The sequence below is a fragment of the Scyliorhinus torazame genome, unplaced genomic scaffold, assembly GCF_047496885.1.
Source record: "Scyliorhinus torazame isolate Kashiwa2021f unplaced genomic scaffold, sScyTor2.1 scaffold_373, whole genome shotgun sequence".
In the NCBI taxonomy this organism is placed as follows: domain Eukaryota; kingdom Metazoa; phylum Chordata; class Chondrichthyes; order Carcharhiniformes; family Scyliorhinidae; genus Scyliorhinus; species Scyliorhinus torazame.
Genome location: NW_027308100.1, coordinates 125,001 through 151,252, shown reverse-complemented (window position 1 = coordinate 151,252; position 26,252 = coordinate 125,001). Strand labels below are relative to the sequence as shown.

The following is a 26,252-nucleotide window of genomic DNA, read 5'->3' as shown; positions in this document are numbered from 1 at the left end:
TGTGTGTGCGTGTAAGCATGTGTGAATGTGTCTGTGCACGTATGCTGGTTCTTGTGTCCAAATGAATGCTTGCTTTTGTGTGAGCGTGCGCACGTGCTTGTTCACACGTGTAAGCCTCTTCGGCTGTGCACACTGCTTGTTCTGACCAATTCACTGCAGGTTCCTTTAAGCAGCTTTGTTCCATGCTCAACATGTTTGGTGGTCAGGGCCATGACCACAGCCACAGTCCTGCAGACCCTGCCCCTTTAAGCCACCTGGAGGAGATAGCAAGCAGAGGAAATTTCAAAACTTGGGCCCAAATACAGACACAAATTCATGGAGAGTGTGGTGGGGGTAGGGCAGACTCCTAGGGTAGATATCAATCCCAATGGGCCAAGTGACTCGCATGGCTGTTTGTTTCTCTCCACCCCAAGCTGAATTCCCCCTTTATTTACTTCCCTCAGACTCCTGAGTGTAATATGACTTCTTCTTCAAAAGAGCCATTTGGACGCAAAACGGTGTATATTTTTTAATGACTTTATGGCATATGGGTGTCACTGGCAAGACCAGTATTTATTTCCCATCCCTAATTGCCCCTGACAAGGTGGTTGTGACTGCCATTTTGAACCGCTGCAATTGCAGAAATGTAGGTACACCATGGTGCTGTTAGGGAGGGAGTTCTGGGATTTAGCCCAAGCGACAGTGAAGGAACGCTGATATATCTCCAAGTCAGGATGGTGAGCGACTTGGAGCGGAACCTCCAGATGGTGGAGTTCCCAGGTATCTGCTGTTCGTGCCAATCCAGATGTTAGCGGCTATGGGCTTGGAAGGTGCTGCCTAAGAAACCTTGGTGAGTTGCTGCAGTGCATCTTGCAGATGGTACACACGGCTGCCACTGTTCATCAGTGATGGAGTGAGTAGATGTTTTGTTTTTCTTTTTTGTTAATAAATTTAGAACTCTCAATTATTTTCTTCCAATTAAGGGGCAATTTAGTGTGACCAATCCACCTACCCTGTACATCTTTGGGTTGTGGGGGTGAGACCCACGCAGACAATGGGAATTTTTGCAAACTCCACACAGACAGTGACCCGGGGCCGGGATCGAACCCGGGTCCTCAGCACTGTGAGGCAGCAGTGCTACCCATGGAGTGAGTAAATGTTATGATGTGATAGATGGGTTGTCAATCAACCTGGCTGCTTTGGCCTGGATGGTGTTGAGCTTATTGAATGTTGTTGGAGCTGCACTCATCCAGGCAAGTGGAGAGTATTCCATCACACTCCTTACTTGTGTTTTGTAGATGGTGCACAGGCTTTTGGGGGGGTCAGGAGGTGAGTTACTCACCGCAGGATTCCTCTGACTTGCCACAGTGCCGTTCAATGTCAAGGGGCGATGGTTAGATTCCCTCTTATCAGCGATGGCACTTGTGCGGTGTGAATGTCACTCGCTACGTGTCAGCCTAAGCCTGGATATTGTCCAGGTCTTGCTAAGTTTGCACATAGACTGCTTCAGTACCTGAGGAGTCGTGAATGGTGCTGAATATTGTGCAATCATCCCCACTTCTGACCTGACAATGGGATGAATGTTATTGAGGAAGCAGCTGGAGATGATTGTGCCTGGAAAATACTCACGCAGTGATGTCCTGGAACGGAGATAAATGACCTCCAAATACCACAATCATCTTTCTTTGGTAAAGGCATGACTCCAGCCAGTAGAGGGGTTCCCCTGATTCCCACTGTCTCCAGTTTGGCTCGGGCTCCTTGATGCCATACTCGATCAAATGCTGCTTTGATGTCGAGAGCAGTCACTCTCACCTCACCATCGGAATTCAGCTCTTGTGTCTATGATTGAACCAAGGCTGTAATGAGGTCAGGAGCTGAGTGACCCTGGCAGAACCCAAACTGAGCACCCGTGAGCAGGTTACTGCTGAGTAAGTAACACTTGTTAGTGCTGTTGCTGACCCCTTCCATCACTTTACTGATGATGGAGAATAGATTGATGGGGCAGTAATTGGCTGGGTTGGATTTGTACAGTTCCTTGTGTACAGGACAAAACTGGGCAATTTTCCACATTCCCGGGCAAATGCCAGTGTTGTAGCTGTACTGGAACAGGTGGGCTAGTGGCACGGCAAGTTCTGGAGTGCAAGTCTTCTGTACTATTGCCAGAATATTGTCAGGGCCCATAGACTTTGCAGTGCCTTCAGCCGTTTCTTGATATCACGGGGGGTGAATCGAATTGGCGGAAGACTGACATCTGTGATGCTGGCGACTTCTGGAGGAGACCGAGATGGATCATCCGCTGTTATGAATGCTGCGGCCTTATCTTCTGCACTGATATGCTCAGCTCCTCCATTGTTGAGGACGGGAATATTTATCGTGCCTCCTCCTCCACTGAGTTGTTTAATAGTCCACCACCATTCACGGCCGGATGTGGCAGGACTTCAGTGCTTGGATCTGACGCGTTCATTGTGGAATCACTTAGCTCGGTCTATTACTTGCTGTTTGGCACACAAGTAGTCCTGTGTTGTAGCTTCACCAGGTCGACACCCCATTTTTCGGTCTGCCTGGTGTTGCTCCTGGCGTGCTCTCCTGCACTCTTCATTGAACCAAGGCTGATCCGCTAGCTTGGTGGAAATGGTAGAGTGGGAGGGATAGGCAGGACCGCGAGAAACTGTTCTTTCTCCACCGATGCTGCCTGACCTGCTGAGTTTGCCCAGCTTTTTCTGTTATATTTCCAGTTTCCAGCATCCACAGAAGTTTGCTTTTATCCGAGGTTGAAGAGTTTGGTCCATCAGCCATCTCTCTCTGGCTGAGAACTGAAGGATTGAAAAGAAGGAAGGGCTTGCATTTATACCACAGCTTTCATGGCCACCGGATGACCCAAAACACTTTCACTTTACTAAAATTCCACTTTACAGCCAATGAAATACCTTTTGCAGTGTAGTCACTGTTGCAATGTAGGAAAGGCAACAGCCAATATGTGCACAGCAAGCTCCCACACACAGCAATGTAGCCATGACCAGATAATCTGTTTTTGTGATGTTGATTGAGGAGTCGATATTGGCCAGGACACTGGGGATGACCCCCCTCTGCTGTACTTCAAAATATTGCTTTGGGATCTCTGACATGAACAGGAAGATGGGGCCTGAGTTTAAAGTCTTCTCCGAACGTTAGTACCATTGACAGTGCAACACTCCATCAGCACTGCGCTGGAGTGTTAACCTTCATGTTTGTGCTGGAGTCCGAGACTGGGACTTTAACCCAGAACCTGGTGATTCAGAGGCTGACACAGAAACTCCACTCTTGTCCTGTTCCTGCTCAGAATACCACATGGGTCGCTGAGGTGAACTGGTGAGAGTCCAGTCAACGGGTGATCCAACAGAGGCCTGGCCAGGCAGTTAGTCACATTGAATTGCTCTCTCGGTAACTGCCCCGCCCACCCAAGCCTCTGCTCTGCAAGCTCCCCATCTGTGGGCAGCCTGCTGTTACCCACTAACCAGACCTTTCCTCAGTATCCCCTGCATGATAGATCATGGGGCTGTGGGGGGTATCAGAGAGATGAGATTGGGATAGAACTGGGGTGAGATCAGGGAAGCATAGAAAATAGGAGCAGGAGAAGGCCATTCGGCCCTTCGAGCCGGTTCTGCCGTTCATTATGATCATCGCTGATCATCCAACTCGATAGCTGTTCCCACCTCCCCTGCCCCCCTTTACCCCAAGTGCTCTATCTAACTGCTTCCTGAAAACATACAATGTTTTGGCCTCAACTACTTCCTGTAGTTGAGAATTTCACACGCTCACCACTCTCTGGGTGAAGAGATTTCTCCACATCCCTCTTCTAAATGGTCCATCCCATATCTTCAGACTGTGTGACCCCCAGTCCTGGACACCCCCACCATCAGGAACATCCTTCCTGCATCTACCCTGCGTTATCCTATTAGAATTTTATTGGTTTCTATGAGATCACCCTCATTCTTCTGAATCAAAGCAAATGTAATCCTAACTGACTCATACCTCACTCAGGCCATCCCAGGAATCAGTCTGGTAAACCTTCGCTGCACTCCCTCTGGAGCAAAAACATCCTTCCTCGGATAAGGAGACCAAAACTGCATGCAATATTCCAGGTGTGGCCTCACTAAGGCCCTGTATAATTGCAGCAAGACATCCCTGCTCCTGTACTCAAATCCTCTCACTATGAAGGCCAACATACTATTTTCCTTCTTTACCGCCTGCGGTACCTGCATGCTTACCTTCAGTGACTGGTGTACGAGGACACCCAGGTTTCGTTGCACATTCCCCTTTCCTAATTTATGGCCATTCAGATAATAAGCCTTCCTGTTCCTGCTACCAAAGTGGATAGCCTCACATTTATCCAAAATTATACTGCCATTCGTCTGTCCACTGGAGTGTGAGGTTACGTGCTGGGGTTTGATCGGGGGGGGGGGGGGGGGGGGGGGGGGGGGCTGCTCGTATGAGCCGCGGTCACTGATGTTTTCAGTGAGCTGGTTTTGCAGAACCTGACAATGAGGGAGAGGGAAAGAAAAATAATGAAAGCTGGCAGATTTCTGCTTCACCTCCCCTGGATAAGGGGCCATTGCTGAGGCTGGTCACATCCCAAACTGAAGAATGTTCAGAACAAAAGCTGATGAGATGAGAGCCTCTGGGTTGTGTTCAAGAGGCTGAGGAGGGGATCGGGCCAGACTAGAAACCTATGGGAATTTTAGCAGGAGCTGAGCCCAGACTGATGCTACTGTACGTGGCCTGAAGTGAAGGTCGGTGTGGGTGAAGGTGTTAGGGGGGTGGGGTGTCAGGGTGGGGGGGGAGGATGGTGGTAAGGGGGGGGATTCGCATTGGTTTCAGGGTGAGTGGTTGCAGTGGGAGGTGGGGCCTGCAGTCTGCAAAGTCCGGAGTGAGGATGAGGATCGGGTCAGGGCGGGAGATTAGATGTCTGGGATGAGAGTTAGGATTGGAGTTGAAATGTAATGGTCGGAGGTCTGGGATAAGAATGAGGATTGGGGTTGGGGGCGAAGGTCGGAGGTCTGGGATGAGAATGAGGATTGGAGTTAGGGCGGGAAGGTCGGAGGTCTGGGATGCGAATGAGGATTGGGGTTGGGAGGGAAGGTCGGAGGTCTGGGATGAGAATGAGGATTGGGGTTGGGGGCCAAGGTCGGAGGTCTGGGATGAGAATGAGGATTGGGGTTGGGGGCGAAGGTCGGAGGTCTGGGATGAGAATGAGGATTGGGGTTAGGGCGGGAGGGTCGGAGGTCTGGGATGTGAATCAGGATTGGGGTTGGGGGAGAAGGTCGGAGGTCTGGGATGAGAATGAGGGTTGGGGTCGGAGGTCTGGGATGAGAATGAGGATTGGGGTTATGTCGGGAAGGTCGGAGGTCTGGGATGAGAATGAGGATTGGGGTTGGGGGCGAAGATCGGAGGTCTGGGATGTGAATGAAGATTGTGGTTAGGGCGGGAAAGTCAAATGTCTGGGATGAGAATGAGGATTGGAGTTAGGGGGAGGGTCGGAGGTCTGGGATGAGAATGAGGATTGGGGTTGGGAGGGAAGGTCGGAGGTCTGGGATGAGAATGAGGATTGGGGTTGGGGGCGAAGGTCGGAGGTCTGGGAGGAGAATGAGGATTGGGGTTAGGAGGGAAGGTCGGAGGTCTGGGATGAGAATGAGGATTGGGGTTGGGGGCGAAGGTCGGAGGTCTGGGAGGAGAATGAGGATTGGGGTTAGGGGGGAGGGTCGGAGGTCTGGGATGAGAATGAGGATTGGAGTTAGGGCGGGAAGGTCGGAGGTCTGGGATGAGAATGAGGATTGGGGTTGGGGGGGAAGGTCGGAGGTCTGGGATGAGAGTGAGGATTGGAGTTAGGGCAGGAAGGTCGGAGGTCTGGGATGAGAATGAGGATTGGAGTTAGGGCAGGAAGGTCGGAGGTCTGGGATGAGAATGAGGATTGGGGTTGGGGGCGAAAGTCGAGGTCTGGGAGGAGAATGAGGATTGGGGTTAGGAGGGAAGGTCGGAGGTCTGGGATGCGAATGAGGATTGGGGTTGGGGGCGAAGGTCGGAGGTCTGGGATGAGAATGAGGATTGGAGTTAGGGCGGGAAGGTCGGAGGTCTGGGATGAGAATGAGGATTGGGGTTGGGGGCGAAGGTCGGAGGTCTGGGATGAGAATGAGGATTGGGGTTAGGGCGGGAGGGTCGGAGGTCTGGGATGAGAATGAGGATTGGGGTTAGGGGGGAGGGTCGGAGGTCTGGGATGAGAATGAGGATTGGGGTTGGGAGGGAGGGTCGGAGGTCTGGGATGAGAATGAGGATTGGGGTTGGGAGGGAAGGTCGGAGGTCTGGGATGAGAATGAGGATTGGGGTTAGGGCGGGAGGGTCGGAGGTCTGGGATGGGAATCAGCATTGGGGTTGGGGGAGAAGGTCGGAGGTCTGGGATGAGAATGAGGATTGGGGTTGGGGGCGAAGGCCGGAGGTCTGGGATGAGAATGAGGGTTGGGGGTGAAGGTCGGAGGTCTGGGATGAGGATTGGGGTTAGGAGGGAAGGTCGGAGGTCTGGGATGAGAATGAGGATTGGGGTTGGGAGGGAAGGTCGGAGGTCTGGGATGAGAATGAGGATTGGAGTTAGGGGGAGGGTCGGAGGTCTGGGATGAGAATGAGGATTGGGGTTGGGAGGGAAGGTCGGAGGTCTGGGATGAGAATGAGGATTGGGGTTAGGGCGGGAGGGTCGGAGGTCTGGGATGTGAATCAGGATTGGGGTTGGGGGAGAAGGTCGGAGGTCTGGGATGAGAATGAGGATTGGGGTTGGGGGCGAAGGCCGGAGGTCTGGGATGAGAATGAGGGTTGGGGGTGAAGGTCGGAGGTCTGGGATGAGGATTGGGGTTAGGTCGGGAAGGTCGGAGGTCTGGGATGAGAATGAGGATTGGGGTTGGGGGCAAAGATCGGAGGTCTGGGATGAGAATGAGGATTGGGGTTAGGAGGGAAGGTCGGAGGTCTGGGATGAGAATGAGGATTGGGGTTGGGAGGGAAGGTCGGAGGTCTGGGATGAGAGTGAGGATTGGGGTTGGGAGGGAAGGTCGGAGGTCTGGGATGAGAATGAGGATTGGGGTTGGGTGCGAAGGTCGGAGGTCTGGGAGGAGAATGAGGATTGGGGTTAGGAGGGAAGGTCGGAGGTCTGGGATGAGAATGAGGATTGGAGTTAGGTCGGGAAGGTCGGAGGTCTGGGATGAGAATGAGGATTGGGGTTGGGGGAAAGGTCGGAGGTCTGGGATGAGAATGAGGATTGGGGTTAGGGGGGAGGGTCAGAGGTCTGGGATGAGAATGAGAATTGCGGTTACGGCGGGAATGTCGGAGGTCTGGGATGAGAATGAGGATTGGGGTTAGGGCGGGAAGGTCGGAGGTCTGGGATGAGAATGAGAATTGCGGTTACGGCGGGAAGGTAGGAGGTCTGGGATGAGAATGAGGATTGGGGTTAGGGCAGGAAGGTCGGATGTTTGGGATGAGAATGAGGATTGGGGTTAGGGCGGGAAGGTCTGAGTACTGGGATGGGAATGAGGATTGGGGTTGGGAGGGGAAGGTCAGAGGTCTGGGATAAGAATGAGGATTGGGGTCAGGGCGGGAAGGTTGGAGGTCTGGAATGAGGATTGGGGTTGGGGGCGAAGGTCGGAACTCTGGGATGTGAATGAGGATTGGTGTTAGCGCGGGAAGGTCGGATGTCTGGGATAAGAATGAGTATTGGGGTTAGGGCGGGAAGGTCGGAGGTTTGGGATGAGAGTGATGATTGGAGTTGGAAACGTTGTTTGGGGTGAAGTCAGAGTTAGGGTAAGATGCAGTGGCCCCCTCCCCCGGACTGTGACCCAGATCCCAATTCCTTTCTCTTTCCAAAGTGGGACATTGAGGCCCTAGAGCTAGAGATCTGCTCACATGTCAATGCTGCAAATTGCAGAAAATAACTGTCCAACTGTGTCAACAGAAATCACACATCATGTAGCAAACCCCCATCGACATGGAAAGGAGTTATTGGGAAGATTAGAGGGGAATTCAGTTGGAGGGAGGAGAGGAACATTACCGATATCGATGAGGATTCCTTGGGAGGGTCGCGTTACAACGGGAAGCAACATTCACCAGGGCAGAGAAGGTTCAAAGATTTTTTTAAAAATTCTTTAAGGAATGTGGGGATTGCTGGCTGGGACAGTATTTGTTGCCCATTGATAATTGCCCTTGCAGAGGTGGTGGTGAGTCACGTCTGAAACTGCTGCAGTCACGTCTGAAACTGCTGCGGTCCATGTGATGTAGGTGAACCCATAGCCTCTGTTAGGACAGGAACTCCAGGATTCTGGGGAGTCTGGAGGTGAGTTACTTGCTGCAGAATTCTCAGCCTCTGACCCGCTCTTGTAGCCACTGAATTTGGATGTCTGGTCCAGTTCAATTCGGGTTTATGGTAACCCCCAGGATGTTATTGGAGGATTCAGCGATGGGAATCTCAAAGGGAAATGGTTAGGTGCTGTCTTGTTGGAGATGACCATTGTCTGACAATGTATGGCATGACTGTTGCTTTCTGCTTATCAGCCCAAACGTAAATATTGTCCAGCAATTGGACAGGGACTGCTTTAGTATCTCAGGATGAATGGTGCTGAACATTCACCCCCAGGGCAGGTACAGCACAGGGTTAGATACAGAGTGAAGCTCCCTCTACACTGTCCCCATCAAACACCCCCAGGGCAGGTACAGCACAGGGTTAGATACAGAGTGAAGCTCCCTCTACACTGTCCCCATCAAACAACAGTGGGGGGGTCGCTGAGACAGGAGCTGCCGGGCGTCCAAGTGGACGTGTGATGCGAACAGTCATGGCTCCAGCTTGGAGCTTCGCTCTGATGCCCGCCCTCTGTGCGCTGCTTGACTCGTCCCCCGCCACTGATTGGCAGTATGCGACCCGCGGCTCCATGGTCAAGCTGTTCAACGTCTGCTTGCCCTCCCACAACGTGAAGTACTGGTCGGGAAGTGGTCAGCAGCCTGTGATTGTGGTAGAAGCAGCTACTGGACAGTGAGAGGGAAGCCAGGTTTGTTGGCGAGGAATACCGATCAAACAAGGCCAGTCAATACAGCTGATACATGTCAACACTGGGAGAAACCTACACAGTCATCACTTTGTGTCACCACTCTCTGGAAACCAGGAAGTATGTGCTTTTCGTAAAAATGGAGAAGAGATGACTGGATGTTTGTGCAATGTAGTGGAACCAGTAAAACATATTGTGACATTGTGTGTGTTTGACAAGTTATTTCATCTCGTCTAAAGTCATAGTTTGTAAAGTAAAATCAAGATTGTACTTTTTTCTCTACTTGTTTAAATTTCTAAATAAATGGGAATATATTTGGAACAAAGTTTGTGTGTCAATGTAAGGATGCGCATGTTCAACTGAAATTGTTTTAATCAGCAGTAAAAAGTCATAAAGTTGGAAAAATCTGGTCTTGGAAATAAAGTTTCAAAGTAAAAAAAGAATTCCGGCCGCAACCGGCCTTTACATGTGAACGAAGAAGTCTTTCCGCCAGAGGCAGCGGCAGAGAGAAGGTCACGGGCCCAGCACGAACACTGGTGCCATGCGCCCTTTCAGTCAGCGCTTTAGGCGCAAAATTATGGAGGAGAGATTCCTCCATTTTGTAGCTACCAGCAAGCAAACAACACGACTGTGTGAAGAACTGAAGATGGATTATTTTGTAACAAGGTAGAGCGGGCCAGAGATACAAACAGACCAGGATCTCACAACTGAATCTGCTGGAGAGAGCATCGCAGGAGAGTGCATGGCAGGACAAGGCAGTGCTGGTGTGTGCTGTATCCAGAGCTCCAGGGCCTCTGGTGAACAAACAATTAAGAGATTGAAATCGGGAGCAAAGCAATATAAAGATGATTTCTTGAGCTATGGCTTTAATTGTGCCAATGCAAATCAGGATGCAAAGCCCATGTGTGTTATATGCAGGGAAGTACTGGCAAATTAAAGTTTAAAATCCTCAAAGGCACTTGACGACTAAGCATGGCGAATTTGAGGACAAACCTCTTGATTTTTTTCAAAGGATGCAGCGAGAACTTCAATCATCAGCTGACATCCTTAGCAGAGATGTAACATTGAATATCAAAGCAAGGGAGGTCGTGTGGACCAAGCAGGCTCACCTGTCACATTACAGGTAAGTAATAATGGTGTGTCGCGAAGGTCAGCCGGCTTGGGCCGCTGAGGTCAGCTGGCATGGGGCGCGAACATTGGCCAGCGTGCGTCCCGAAGTTCCACCGGTTGGTAAAAGTCGGTCCTGGGAGACATTTCCATGAAGAAAGGACAGCATTTAAGACTCTGGGTTTGAGCATGTTCCTGTACGATGGTGGAATGTTATCAAGACTGTGTTTCCAGCTGGGTCTGTTAAATGGCAGCATTAGCACAGTGGCGCCCTCCTGAGGATCTCTGCCACATTTGCATGTGTTTTGTGAGGGCAGTTCGGCGATTAATTGCTGAGGAATTGATTTGTTGACAGTTGCGTTATTTTCGAGTGCCAGTGCCTTTCTTCGTTGCTCAATATCTGCTTCCTCTGAAAGACAACATGCCCTGCCATGCAATTCTAACTCCTGGTTCTACTGAATTGTGGCTTTGTAAGAAACTTTAAATGTGTCCTCTCAAATGTCTGAGTGAGCAATTGCTCCCTCTGGAGTCAGGCTCCGGGACAGAGAGGAATGTGAGTCAATTGAGATGGTTGCTCTGTCCTGATTCCTGATTCACTGATCTCAACCGGGAGTTGTGAGAGTGTATGAGGGTGTTAGTGAGAGATGGCTGTTGTGAGGGTGTTAGTGAGAGATGGCAGCTGTGAGAGTGTTAGTGAGAGATGGCAGTTGTGAGGGTGTTAGTGAGAGATGGCAGTTGTGAGAGTGTTAGTGAGAGATGGCAGTTGTGAGGGTGTTAGTGAGAGATGGCAGTTGTGAGAGTGTTAGTGAGAGATGGCAGTTGCGAGAGTGTTAGTGAGAGATGGCAGTCGTGAGAGTGTTAGTGAGAGATGGCAGTTGTGAGAGTGTTAGTGAGAGATGGCAGTTGAGAGTGTTAGTGAGAGATGGCAGTTGTGAGAGTGTTAGTGAGAGATGGCAGTTGTGTGAGTCTTAGTGAGAGACGGCAGTTGAGTGTTAGTGAGAGATGGCAGTTGTGAGAGTGTTAGTGAGAGATGGCAGTTGTGTGAGTGTTAGTGAGAGATAGCAGTTGTGAGAGTGTTAGTGAGAGATAGCAGTTGTGTGAGTGTTAGTGAGAGATGGCAGTTGTGAGAGTGTTAGTGAGAGATGGCAGTTGTGAGAGTGTTAGTGAGAGATGGCAGTTGTGAGTGTTAGTGACAGATGGCAGTTGTGTGAGTCATAGTGAGAGATGGCAGTTGTGAGAGTGTTAGTGAGAGATGGTAGTTGTGTGAGTGTTAGTGAGAGATGGATGGCAGTTGTGTGTGTTAGTGAGAGATGGATGGCAGTTGTGTGTGTGTTTGTGAGAGATGGATGGCAGTTGTGTGTGTTAGTGAGAAATGGCAGTTGTGTGATTGTTAGTGAGAGGTGGCAGATGTGAGTGTTAGTGAGAGATGGCAGTTGTGAGAGTGTTAGTGAGAGAAGGCAGCTGTGAGAGTGTTAGTGAGAGATGGCAGTAGTGTGAGTGTTAGTGAGAGATGGCAGTTGTGTGAGTGTTAGTGAGAGATGGCAGTTGTGAGAGTGTTAGTGAGAGATGGCAGTTGTGAGAGTGTTAGTGAGAGATGGCAGTTGTGAGAGTGTTAGTGAGAGATGGCAGTTGTGTGAGTGTTAGTGAGAGATGGCAGTTGTGAGAGTGTTAGTGAGAGATGGCAATTGTGAGAGTGTTAGTGAGAGATGGCAGTTGTGAGAGTGTTAGTGAGAGATGGCAGTTGTGAGAGTGTTAGTGAGAGATGGCAGATGTGTGAGTGTTAGTGAGAGATGGCAGTTGAGAGTGTTAGTGAGAGATGGATGGCAGTTGTGTGTGTTAGTGAGAAATGGCAGTTGTGAGTGTTAGTGAGAGGTGACAGATGTGAGTGTTAGCGAGAGATGGCAGTTGTGAGTGTTAGTGAGAGATGGCAGTTGTGTGAGTCTTAGTGAGAGATGGCAGTTGTGAGAGTGTTAGTGAGAGATGGTAGTTGTGTGAGTGTTAGTGAGAGATGGATGGCAGTTGTGTGTGTTAGTGAGAGCTGGCAGTTGTGTGAGTGTTAGTGAGAGATGGATGGCAGTTGTGTGTGTTAGTGAGAAATGGCAGTTGTGAGAGTGTTAGTGAGAGGTGGCAGATGTGAGTGTTAGTGAGAGATGGCAGTTGTGAGAGTGTTAGTGAGAGATGGCAGTAGTGTGAGTGTTAGTGAGAGATGGCAGTTGTGAGTATTAGTGAGAGATGGCAGTTGTGTGAGTGTTAGTGAGAGATGGTAGTTGTGTGAGTGTTAGTGAGAGATGGCAGTTGTGAGAGTTAGTGAGAGATTTCAGTTGTGAGAGTGTTAGTGAGAGATGGCAGTTGTGTGAGTGTTAGTGAGAGATGGCAGTAGTGTGAGTGTTAGTGAGAGATGGCAGTTGTGTGAGTCTTAGTGAGAGATGGCAGTTGTGAGAGTGTTAGTGAGAGATGGTAGTTGTGTATGTGTTAGTGAGACATGGATGGCAGTTGTGTGTGTTAGTGAGAAATGGCAGTTGAGTGTTAGTGAGAGATGGCAGTTGTGTGAGTGTTCGTGAGAGATGGTAGTTGTGAGAGTGATAGAGAGATGGCAGTTGTGGATGTTAGTGAGAGATGGTAGTTGTGAGAGTGTTAGTGAGAGATGGCAGTTGTGAGAGTGTTAGTGAGAGATGGCAGTTGTGAGAGTGTTAGTGAGAGAAGGCAGCTGTGAGAGTGTTAGTGAGAGATGGCAGTAGAATGAGTGTTAGTGAGAGATTTCAGTTGTGAGAGTGTTAGTGAGAGGTGGCAGATGTGAGTGTTAGTGAGAGATGCCAGTTGTGTGAGTGTTAGTGAGAGATGGCAGTAGTGTGAGTGTTAGTGAGAGATGGCAGTAGTGTGAGTGTTAGTGAGAGATGGCAGTAGTGTGAGTGTTAGTGAGAGATGGCAGTAGTGTGAGTGTTAGTGAGAGATGGCAGTTGAGAGTGTTAGTGAGAGATGGATGGCAGTTGTGTGTGTTAGTGAGAAATGGCAGTTGTGAGTGTTAGTGAGAAGTGGCAGATGTGAGTGTTAGTGAGATCTGGCAGTTGTGAGAGTGTTAGTGAGAGAAGGCAGCTGTGAGAGTGTTAGTGAGAGATGGCAGTAGTGTGAGTGTTAGTGAGAGATGGTTGTTGTGTGAGTGTTAGTGAGAGATGGCAGTAGTGTGAGTGTTAGTGAGAGATTTCAGTTGTGAGAGTGTTAGTGAGAGATGGCAGTTGTGAGAGTGTTAGTGAGAGATGGCAGTTGTGAGAGTGTTAGTGAGAGATGGCAGTTGTGAGAGTGTTAGTGAGAGATGGCAGTTTTGAGAGTGTTAGTGAGAGATGGCAGTAGTGTGAGTGTTAGTGAGAGATGGCAGTTGTGTGAGTGTTAGTGAGAGATGGCAGTAGTGTGAGTGTTAGTGAGAGATTTCAGTTGTGAGAGTTAGTGAGAGATGGTAGTTGTGTGAGTGTTAGTGAGAGATGGCAATTGAGAGTGCTAGTGAGAGATGGATGGCAGTTGTGTGTGTTAGTGAGAAATGGCAGTTGTGAGTGTTAGCGAGAGATAGCAGTTGTGTGAGTCTTAGTGAGAGATGGCAGTTGTGTGAGTGTTAGTGAGAGATGGAACTCAGTTGTGAGTGTTAGTGAGAGCTGGCAGTTGTGTGAGTGTTAGTGAGAGATGGATGGCAGTTGTGTGTGTTAGTGAGAAATGGCAGTTGTGAGTGTTAGTGAGAAGTGGCAGATGTGAGTGTTAGTGAGATCTGGCAGTTGTGAGAGTGTTAGTGAGAGAAGGCAGCTGTGAGAGTGTTAGTGAGAGATGGCAGTAGTGTGAGTGTTAGTGAGAGATGGTTGTTGTGTGAGTGTTAGTGAGAGATGGCAGTAGTGTGAGTGTTAGTGAGAGATTTCAGTTGTGAGAGTGTTAGTGAGAGATGGCAGTTGTGAGAGTGTTAGTGAGAGATGGCAGTTGTGAGAGTGTTAGTGAGAGATGGCAGTTGTGAGAGTGTTAGTGAGAGATGGCAGTTGTGTGAGTGTTAGTGAGAGGTGGCAGATGTGAGTGTTAGTGAGAGATGGCAGTTGTGAGAGTGTTCGTGAGAGAAGGCAGTTGTGGGAGTGTTAGTGAGAGATGGCAGTTGTGAGAGTGATAGAGATGGCAGTTGTGAGAGTGTTAGTGAGAGATGGTAGTTGTGAGAGTGTTAGTGAAAAATGGCAGTTGTGAGAGTGTTAGTGAGAGATGGCAGTTGTGTGAGTGTTCGTGAGAGATGGCAGTTGTGAGTGTTCGTGAGAGATGGCAGTTATGAGTGTTAGTGAGAGATGGTAGTTGTGAGAGTGTTAGTGAGAGATGGCAGTTGTGAGAGTGTTAGTGAGAGATGGCAGTTGTGAGTTAGTGAAAAATGACAGTTGTGAGAGTGTTAGTGAGAGATGGCAGTTGTGAGTTAGTGAAAAATGGCAGTTGTGAGAGTGTTAGTGAGAGATGGTAGTTGTGAGAGTGTTAGTGAGTGATGGCAGTTGTGAGAATGTATGGGGGTGTTTGTGAGAGATAGCAGTCACTACAGTGGGTTTGGGATATTGGTGGACAGAACTTTAGCCATAATTTGCACCGTGGATCATGTGTGTGCATGGATCATGTGTGTCCGTGTACTTATGTGTGTGCATGCGCATAAATATCTTCCCAAGTGAATATCTGCATGCAGTGGAATGTCCTGATCATAGTGCAGGCTGGGCTGCTGAACTGGAGGCTAGCTTTGGAATCTCCCCTCGTGAAGAATCAGCAATTTCAGAAAGGGTGCAGAGCAACCTTCAGAAACAGAACTAAATATTCCCGTTTGTGTTTTCCAGGAAGGGCAAGTCGTGTGTGAAGAGAAACAGTGTGAGACAAACTGCAGAAATCCTGTCCCACCTCTGTATGGGACCTGTTGCCCACTGTGTGTTGGTAAGATCCCTATTCACTTCCATACCCCCAATGATGAGGACCTGGTACACTACAACTCCTTATCCACGTTCACTCGTTGAATCATGAATTTAATCACTCATTCTCGTACATTGTTCACTCATTCATTCGCATCACCATACCTCACGCTCACATACAATCACTTGCTCTCTTACACACACTCACTCTTTCTCACTCTCTCGCACTTGCTCTCCCATATTCAAACATCACTCTTGAATCTATTGCATGCTAAATCACACGCTCTCCCTCCCTCACACTCAATAACTCTCTCCCTCACTCTTGCATACTCAATCATGTACACTCTCAATCTCTCACTCTATCACACTCTCAATCTCTCTCATTCTCAATAACTCTCACACTGAATAACTCTCTCTCCCCCCTCACTAAATTACTCTTTCACTCACTCTCTCGCCATCCCTCCTCTCCCTCGCATTCAATAACTCACTCTCTCTCCCCAGTTCTCCCATGTACTTAATCACATGCTATTCTCCCTCTCACACAAATCGCTCTCTCTCTCACACTCGCTCAATCACTCTCTCACACTCGCTCAATCACTCTCTTACACTCGCTCAAACACACTCACACTCACTCAAACTCTCACACAATCACTCACTCACCCCCGCTCAATCACTCTCACACTCACTCAGTCACTCACACTCGCTCAATCACTCTCTCACACTCGCTCAATCACTCTCTCATACTCGCTCAATCACTCACACTCGTCAATCACTCTCTCTCAAACTTGCTTAATCACACTCACACTCGCTCAATCACTCACCCACTCGCTCAATCACTCCCACACTCGCTCAAACACTCTCTCACACTCGCTCCATCACTCTCTCACAAAAATCGCTCTCTCGCACTTTCGCTGAAACACTCTCACACTCGCTCAATCACTCTCTCACACTCGCTCAATCACTCTCTCACTCGCTCAATCACTCTCTCACTCGCTCAATCACTCTCTCACACTCGCTCAATCACTCTCTCACACTCGCTCAAACACTCTCTCTCACACTCGCTCAATCACTCTCTCTCACACTCGCTCAATCACTCTCTCTCACTCGCTCAATCACTCTCTCTCACTCGCTCAATCACTCTCTCACACTCGCTCAACCACTCTCTCACACTCGCTCAAACACTCACACTCGCTCAATCACTCTCTCTCACTCGCTCAATCACTCTCACACACGCTCAATCACACACGCTCAATCAATCTCTCATACTCGCTCAATCGCACAAACACTCTCTCACACTCAAACACTCTCTCTCACACAATCACTCACACTCGCTCAATGACTCTCACACTCACTCAATCACTCTCTCTCACACTCAATGACTCTCACCCCCACTCAATCACTCTCTCTCACACTCAATCACACTGTCATACTCACTCAATCACTCTCTCACACTCACTCAATCGCTCTCTCTCACACTCAATCACTCTCACACTCGCTCAATCACTCTCTCACACTCGCTCAATCACTCTCACTCGCTCAATCACTCTCTCACACTCGCTCAAACACTCTCCCACTCGCTCATCACTCTCACTCGCTCATCACTCTCTCACACTCGCTCAATCGCTCTCTCACACTCGCTCAATCTCTCTCACACTCGCTCAATCACTCTTTCACACGCACTCAAACACTCTCTCTCACACTTGCTTAATCACTCTCACTCGCTCAATCACTCTCACACTCGCTCAATCACTCTCACAAATCGCTCTCTCTCACACTCGCTCAAACACTCTCTCACTCGCTCAATCACTCTCACACTTGCTCAATCACACTCTCACACTCGCTCAATCACTCTCTCACACTCGCTCAAACACTCACTCACTCAAACACTCTCACACAATCACTCACTCACACTCAATCATTCTCTCACACTCACTCAATCACTCTCTCACACTCAATCAATCTCACTCACACTTGCTCAATCACTCGCTCACTCACTCACTCTCTCACACTCGCTCAATCACTCTCTCACACTCGCACAATCACTCACACTTGCTCAATCACTCTCACACTCGCTCACAAACTCTCTCTCACACTCGCTCGTCACTCTCTCACGCTCGCTCGTCACTCTCTCACACTCGCACAATCACTCTCTCACACTCGCTCAATCACTCTCTCACTCGCTCAATCATTCTCACACTCGCTCAATCATTCTCACTAGCTCAATCACTCCCACACTCACTCAAACACTCTCTCTCACACTCGCTCTTTCACTCTCACAAACATCGCTCTCTCGCACACGCGCTCAAACACACTCACACTCGCTCAATCACTCTCTCACACTCGCTCAATCACTCTCACTCACTCAATCACTCTCTCACACTCGCTCAATCACTCACACTCACTCAATCACTCCTTCACACTCACTCAAACACTCTCACACTCGCTCAATCACTCTCACTCGCTCAATCACTCTCACACATGCTCAATCACTCACACTCGCTCAATCACTCTCCCACACTCGCTCAATCACTCTCTCATACTCGCTCAATCGCTCAAACACTCTCACACTCAAACACTCTCTCTGACACAATCACTAACACTCACTCAATCACTCTCTCTCACACTCAATGACTCTCACCCCCACTCAATCACTCTCACACACTCAATCACACTGTCATACTCACTCAATCACTCTCTCACACTCACTCAATCACTCTCTCTCACACTCACTCAATCACTCTCACACTCGCTCAATCACTCTCTCACTCGCTCAATCACTCTCACACTCACTCAGTCACTCACACTCGCTCAATCACTCTCTCACACTCGCTCAATCACTCTCTCACACTCGCTCAATCACTCTCTCACACTCGCTCAATCACTCTCTCATACTCGCTCAATCACTCTCACTCGCTCAATCACTCTCTCTCAAACTTGCTTAATCACACTCACACTCGCTCAATCACTCACCCACTCGCTCAATCACTCCCACACTCGCTCAAACACTCTCTCTCACACTCGCTCCATCACTCTCTCACAAAAATCGCTCTCTCGCACTCTCGCTGAAACACTCTCACACTCGCTCAATCACTCTCTCACTCGCTCAATCACTCTCACACTCGCTCAATCACTCTCACACTCGCTCAAACACTCTCACACTCGCTCAATCACTCTCTCTCACTCGCTCAATCACTCTCACACACGCTCAATCACTCACACTCGCTCAATCAATCTCTCTCACTCGCTCAATCACTCTCTCATACTCGCTCAATCGCTCAAACACTCTCTCACACTCAAACACTCTCTCTCACACAATCACTCACACTCGCCCAATGACTCTCACACTCACTCAATCACTCTCTCTCACACTCAATGACTCTCACCCCCAGTCAATCACTCTCTCTCACACTCACTCAATCACTCTCACACTCGCTCAATCACTCTCTCATACTCGCTCAATCACTCACACTCGTCAATCACTCTCTCATACTCGCTCAATCACTCACGCTCGCTCAATGACTCTCACACTCACTCAATCACTCTCTCTCACACTCAATGACTCTCACCCCCACTCAATCACTCTCTCTCACACTCACTCAATCACTCTCTCATACTCGCTCAATCACTCTCTCACACTCGCTCAATCACTCACACTCGCTCAATCGCTCTCTCACACTCGCTCAAACACTCTCCCACTCGCTCATCACTCTCTCCCACTTGCTCATCACTCTCTCACACTCGCTCAATCGCTCTCTCACACTCGCTCAATCACTCTCACACTCGCTCAATCACTCTTTCACACTCACTCAAACACTCTCTCTCACACTTGCTTAATCACTCTCACTCGCTCAATCACTCTCACACTCGCTCAATCACTCTCACAAATCGCTCTCTCTCACACTCGCGCAAACACTCTCTCACTCGCTCAATCACTCAGACTCGCTCAATCACTCTCTCACACTCGCTCAATCACTCTCAAACTCGCTCAATCACACTCTCACACTCGTTCAATCACTCACACTCGTTCAATCACTCTCACACTCGCTCAATCACTCTCTCACTCGCTCAATCACTCTCTCACACTTGCTCAATCACACTCTCACACTCGCTCAATCACTCTCTCACACTCGCTCAAACACTCACTCACTCAAACACTCTCTCACACAATCACTCACACTCGCTCAATCACTCTCTCACTCGCTCAATCACTCTCTCTCACTCGCTCAATCACTCTCACACTCGCTCAATCACTCTCAATTGTTCAATCACTCTCACACTTGCTCAATCACTCTCTCTCACACTCAATCACTCTCTCACACTCAATCACTCTCTCTCACGCTCACTTAATCACTCTCTTTCACACTCGCTCAATCACTCTCTCACACTCACTCGATCACACTCACACTCAATCACTCTCTCTCACTCACTCAATCACTCTCTCACACTCAATCAATCTCACTCACACTCGCTCAATCTCTCTCTCACTCGCTCAATCACTCTCTCACACTTGCTCAATCACTCTCTCTCACACACACTCAATCACTCTCACGCTCACTCAATCACTCTCAAACTCGCTCAATCACACTCTCACACTTGTTCAATCATTCTCTCACACTCGCCAATCACTCTCTCACTCGCTCAATCACTCTCTCACACTCGCTCAATCACTCTCTCACTCGCTCAATCACTCTCTCACACTCGCTCAAACACTCTCTCTCTCACAATCACTCACTCACACTCAATCATTCTCTCACTCACTCAATCACTCTCACACTCGCTCAATCACTCTCACACTCGCTCAATCACTCTCTCACACTCGCTCAATCACTCTCTCACACTTGCTCAATCACTCTCTCTCACACTCACTCAATCACTCTCTCACGCTCACTCAATCACTCTCTCTCACGCTCACTCAATCACACACTCTCAGACTCGCTCAAACACTCTCAAACTTGCTCAATCACACTCTCACACTCGTTCAATCACTCTCTCACACTCGCTCAATCACTCTCACCCTTGCTCAATCACTCACACACTCGCTCAATCACTCAGACTCACTCAATCACTCTCAAACTCGCTCAATCACACTCTCACACTCGTTCAATCATTCTCTCACACTCGCCAATCACTCTCTCACTCGCTCAATCACTCTCTCACACTCGCTCAATCACTCTCTCACTCGCTCAATCACTCTCTCACTCGCTCAATCACTCTCTCACACTCGCTCAAACACTCTCTCACTCACTCAAACACTCTCTCTCTCACAATCACTCACTCACACTTGCTCAATCACTCACTCGCTCAATCACTCTCTCACACTTGCTCAATCACTCTCTCACACTTACTTAATCACACTCTCTCACACTCACTCAATCACTCTCTCACGCTCACTCAATCGCTCTCACGCTCATTCAATCACTCTCACACTCACTCAATCACTCTCAAACTCGCTCAATCACTCTCTCACACTCGCTCAATCACTCTCTCACTCGCTCAATCACTCTCTCACACTCGCTCAAACACTCTCTCTCTCTCACAATCACTCACTCACACTCAATCATTCTCTCACTCACTCAATCACTCTCACACTCGCCAATCACTCTCTCACTCGCTCAATCACTCTCTCACACTCGCTCAATCACTCTCTCACTCGCTCAATCACTCTCTCACTCGCTCAATCACTCTCTCACACTCGCTCAAACACTCTCTCACTCACTCAAACACTCTCTCTCTCACAATCACTCACTCACACTTGCTCAATCACTCACTCGCTCAATCACTCTCTCACACTTGCTCAATCACTCTCTCACACTTACTTAATCACACTCTCTCACACTCACTCAATCACTCTCTCACGCTCACTCAATCGCTCTCACGCTCATTCAATCACTCTCACACTCACTCAATCACTCTCAAACTCGCTCAATCACTCTCTCACACTCGCTCAATCACTCTCTCACTCGCTCAATCACTCACACTCGCTCAAACACTCTCTCTCTCACAATCACTCACTCACACTCAATCATTCTCTCACTCACTCAATCACTCTCACACTCGCTCAATCACTCTCACACTCGCTCAATCACTCTCTCACACTCGCTCAATCACTCTCTCACACTTGCTCAATCACTCTCTCTCACACTCACTCAATCACTCTCTCACGCTCACTCAATCACTCTCTCTCACGCTCACTCAATCACACACTCTCAGACTCGCTCAAACACTCTCAAACTTGCTCAATCACACTCTCACACTCGTTCAATCACTCTCTCACACTCGCTCAATCACTCTCACCCTTGCTCAATCACTCACACACTCACTCAATCACTCTCAAACTCGCTCAATCACACTCTCACACTCGTTCAATCATTCTCTCACACTCGCCAATCACTCTCTCACTCGCTCAATCACTCTCTCACACTCGCTCAATCACTCTCTCACTCGCTCAATCACTCTCTCACTCGCTCAATCACTCTCTCACACTCGCTCAAACACTCTCTCACTCACTCAAACACTCTCTCTCTCACAATCACTCACTCACACTTGCTCAATCACTCACTCGCTCAATCACTCTCTCACACTTGCTCAATCACTCTCTCACACTTACTTAATCACACTCTCTCACACTCACTCAATCACTCTCTCACGCTCACTCAATCGCTCTCACGCTCATTCAATCACTCTCACACTCACTCAATCACTCTCAAACTCGCTCAATCACACTCTCACACTTGTTCAATCACTCTCTCACACTCGTTCAATCACTCTCTCACACTCGCTCAATCACTCTCTCACTCGCTCAATCACTCTCACACTCGTTCAATCACTCACACTCGTTCAATCACTCTCACACTCGCTCAATCACTCTCTCACACTTGCTCAATCACACTCTCACACTCGCTCAATCATTCTCTCACACTCGCTCAAACACTCACTCACTCAAACACTCTCTCACACAATCACCCACACTCGCTCAATCACTCTCACTCGCTCAATCACTCTCTCTCACTCGCTCAATCACTCTCACACTCGCTCAATCACTCTCAATTGTTCAATCACTCTCACACTTGCTCAATCACTCTCTCTCACACTCAATCACTCTCTCACACTCAATCACTCTCTCTCACGCTCACTTAATCACTCTCTTTCACACTCGCTCAATCACTCTCTCACACTCACTCGATCACACTCACACTCAATCACTCTCTCTCACTCACTCAATCACTCTCACACTCAATCAATCTCACTCACACTCACTCAATCACTCTCACACTCACTCAATCACTCTCAAACTCGCTCAATCACACTCTCACACTTGTTCAATCACTCTCTCACACTCGTTCAATCACTCTCTCACACTCGCTCAATCACTCTCTCACTCGCTCAATCACTCTCACACTCGCTCAATCACTCTCACACTCGCTCAATCACTCTCAGGCTCGCTCAATCACTCTCAAACTCGCTCAATCACACTCTCACACTCGTTCAATCATTCTCTCACACTCGCTCAATCACTCTCTCACACTTGCTCAATCACACTCTCACTTGCTCAATCACTCTCACACTTGCTCAATCACTCTCACACTTGCTCAATCACTCTCTCACACTTGCTCAATCACTCTCTCACACTCGCTCAAACACGCTCACTCACTCAATCACACTCACTCGCTCAAACACTCTCTCTCTCACTCACTCAAACACTCTCTCTCACACACTCACTCACACTCTCTCACACCCACTCAATCACTCTCTCTCACACTCAATCACTCTCTCACACTCACTCAATCATTCTCACTCACACTCGCTCAATCACTCTCACACTCGCTCAATCACTCTCTCACACTCGCTCAATCACTCACACTTGCTCAATCACTCTCTCACACTTGCTCAATCACTCTCTCTCACTCACTCAATCACTCTCTCTCACTCACTCAATCACTCTCTCTCATGCTCACTCAATCACACACTCTCACACTCGCTCAATCACTCTCACACTCGCTCAATCACTCTCAAACTCGCTCAATCACACCCTCACACTCGTTCAATCACTCTCTCACACTCGTTCAATCACTCTCTCACTCTCGCTCAATCACTCTCTCACTCGCTCAATCACTCTCTCACACTTGCTCAATCACTCTCACTCGTCCAATCACACTCTCACACTCGCTCAATCACTCTCACTCGCTCAATCACTCTCTCACACTTGCTCAATCACTCTCACACTCGCTCAATCACTCTCTCACAAAAATCGCTCTCTCGCACTCTCGCTCAAACACTCTCACACTCGCTCAATCACTCTCACACTCGCTCAATCACTCTCACACTCGCTCAAACACTCTCACACTCGCTCAATCAATCTCTCACACTCGCTCAATCACTCTCTCATACTCGCTCAATTGCTCAAACACTCTCTCACACTCAAACACTCTCTCTCACGCAATCACTCACACTCGCTCAATGACTCTCACACTCACTCAATCACTCTCTCTCACACTCAATGACTCTCACCCCCACTCAATCACTCTCTCTCACACTCAATCACACTGTCATACTCACTCAATCACTCTCACACTCACTCAATCGCTCTCTCTCACACTCACTCAATCACTCTCACACTCGCTCAATCACTCTCCCACACTCGCTCATTCACTCTCTCTCACTCGCTCAATCACTCTCTCATACTCGCTCAATCACTCACACTCGCTCAATCACTCTCTCACACTCGCTCAAACACTCCCCCACTCGCTCATCACTCTCACTCGCTCATCACTCTCTCACACTCGCTCAATCGCTCTCTCACACACGCTCAATCACTCTCACACTCGCTCAATCACTCTCACACTCGCTCAATCACTCTTTCACACTCACTCAAACACTCTCTCTCACACTTGCTTAATCACTCTCACTCGCTCAATCACTCTCACACTCGCTCAATCACTCTCAAAAATCGCTCTCTGTCACACTCGCTCAAACACTCTCTCACTCGCTCAATCACTCAGACTCGCTCAATCACTCTCACACTCGCTCAATCACTCTCAAACTCGCTCAATCACACTCTCAAACTCGCTCAAACACTCTCTCACTCGCTCAATCACTCAGACTCGCTCAATCACTCTCACACTCGCTCAATCACTCTCAAACTCGCTCAATCCCACTCTCAAACTCGCTCAATCACTCTCTCTCACTCGCTCAATCACTCTCACACATGCTCAATCACTCACACTCACTCAAGCACTCTCACACTCGCTCAATCACTCAGACTCGCTCAATCACTCTCACACTCGCTCAATCACTCTCAAACTCGCTCAATCACACTCTCAAACTCGCTCAATCACTCTCTCACTCGCTCATCGCTCTCTCACACTCACTAAATCGCTCTCTCACACTCGCTCAATCACTCTCACACTCGCTCAATCACTCTTTCACACTCACTCAAACACTCTCTCACTCGCTCAATCACTCAGACTCGCTCAATCACTCTCACACTCGCTCAATCACTCTCAAACTCGCTCAATCACACTCTCAAACTCGCTCAATCACTCTCTCTCACTCGCTCAATCACTCTCTCACTCGTTCAATCACTCTCTCACACTTGCTCAATCACTCTCACACTTGTTCAATCACTCTCTCACTCGCTCAATCACACTCACACTCGCTCAATCACTCTCACACTCGCTCAATCACTCTTTCACACTCACTCAAACACTCTCTCTCACACTTGCTTAATCACTCTCACTCGCTCAATCCCTCTCACACTCGCTCAATCACTCTCAAAAATCGCTCTCTGTCACACTCGCTCAAACACTCTCTCACTCGCTCAATCACTCAGACTCGCTCAATCACTCTCACACTCGCTCAATCACTCTCAAACTCGCTCAATCACACTCTCAAACTCGCTCAAACACTCTCTCACTCGCTCAATCACTCAGACTCGCTCAATCACTCTCACACTCGCTCAATCACTCTCAAACTCGCTCAATCCCACTCTCAAACTCGCTCAATCACTCTCTCTCACTCGCTCAATCACTCTCACACATGCTCAATCACTCACACTCGCTCAAGCACTCTCACACTCGCTCAAGCACTCAGACTCGCTCAATCACTCTCACACTCGCTCAATCACTCTCAAACTCGCTCAACCACACTCTCAAACTCGCTCAATCACTCTCTCACTCGCTCATCGCTCTCTCACACTCACTCAATCACTCTCTCACACTCGCTCAATCACTCTCACACTCGCTCAATCACTCTTTCACACTCACTCAAACACTCTCTCACTCAGACTCGCTCAATCACTCTCACACTCGCTCAATCACTCTCAAACTCGCTCAATCACACTCTCAAACTCGCTCAATCACTCTCTCTCACTCGCTCAATCACTCTCTCACTCGTTCAATCATTCTCTCACACTTGCTCAATCACTCTCACACTTGTTCAATCACTCTCTCACTCGCTCAATCACACTCACACTCGCTCAATCACTCTCACACTCGCTCAATCACTCTCTCACACTTGCTCAATCACTCTCTCTCACACTTGCTCAATCACTCTCTCTCACACTTGCTCAATCACTCTCTCTCACACACTCAATCACTCTCTCACGCTCACTCAATCACTCTCTCACGCTCACTCAATCACTCTCTCACGCTCACTCAATCACTCTCTCACACTCGCTCAATCACTCTCTCTCACTCACTCAATGACTCTCACACTCAATCACTCGCTCACAATGGCTCAATCACTCTCATACTTGCTCAAACACTCTCTCACACTCGCTCAATCACTCTCTCTCACACTCACTTAATCACTCTCTCACACCCACTCAATCACTCTCACGCTCACTCAATCACTCTCTCACACTCGCTCAATCACTCTCTCTCACACTCACTCAATGACTCTCACACTCAATCACTCGCTCACAATGGCTCAATCACTCTCATACTTGCTCAATCACTCTCTCACACTCGCTCAATCACTCTCTCTCACACTCACTTAATCACTCTCTCACACCCACTCAATCACTCTCACAATTGCTCAATCACTCTCATACTCGCTCAATCACTCTCTCTCTCACTCACTCATTTGATCTCTCCCTCGCTCACATTCCCTCAAACTCACTTGACCTCTCTCTCAAGCTGTCTTTCTCTCTCTCTCCTCTCTCACTCACACTCTCACTCTCACTCTCTCACCCACTCTCTCACACACTCTGTCTCTCAAA

The 26,252-nt window shown here is 48.8% G+C and overlaps 1 protein-coding gene across 1 annotated transcript in view; it reads left to right on the top strand.

Moving 5' to 3' along the window:
• The window catches only part of LOC140406220 (kielin/chordin-like protein), a gene marked incomplete at its 3' end in the record, with an annotated part of 184,272 nt that overhangs the window by 47,915 nt on the left and 110,105 nt on the right, over positions 1 to 26,252 (top strand). The window contains exon 8 of the mRNA XM_072494362.1: positions 14,966 to 15,059. Within this exon, the coding sequence (XP_072350463.1) occupies positions 14,966 to 15,059 (94 nt within the window). The remainder of the gene's footprint in view (positions 1 to 14,965; positions 15,060 to 26,252) is intronic.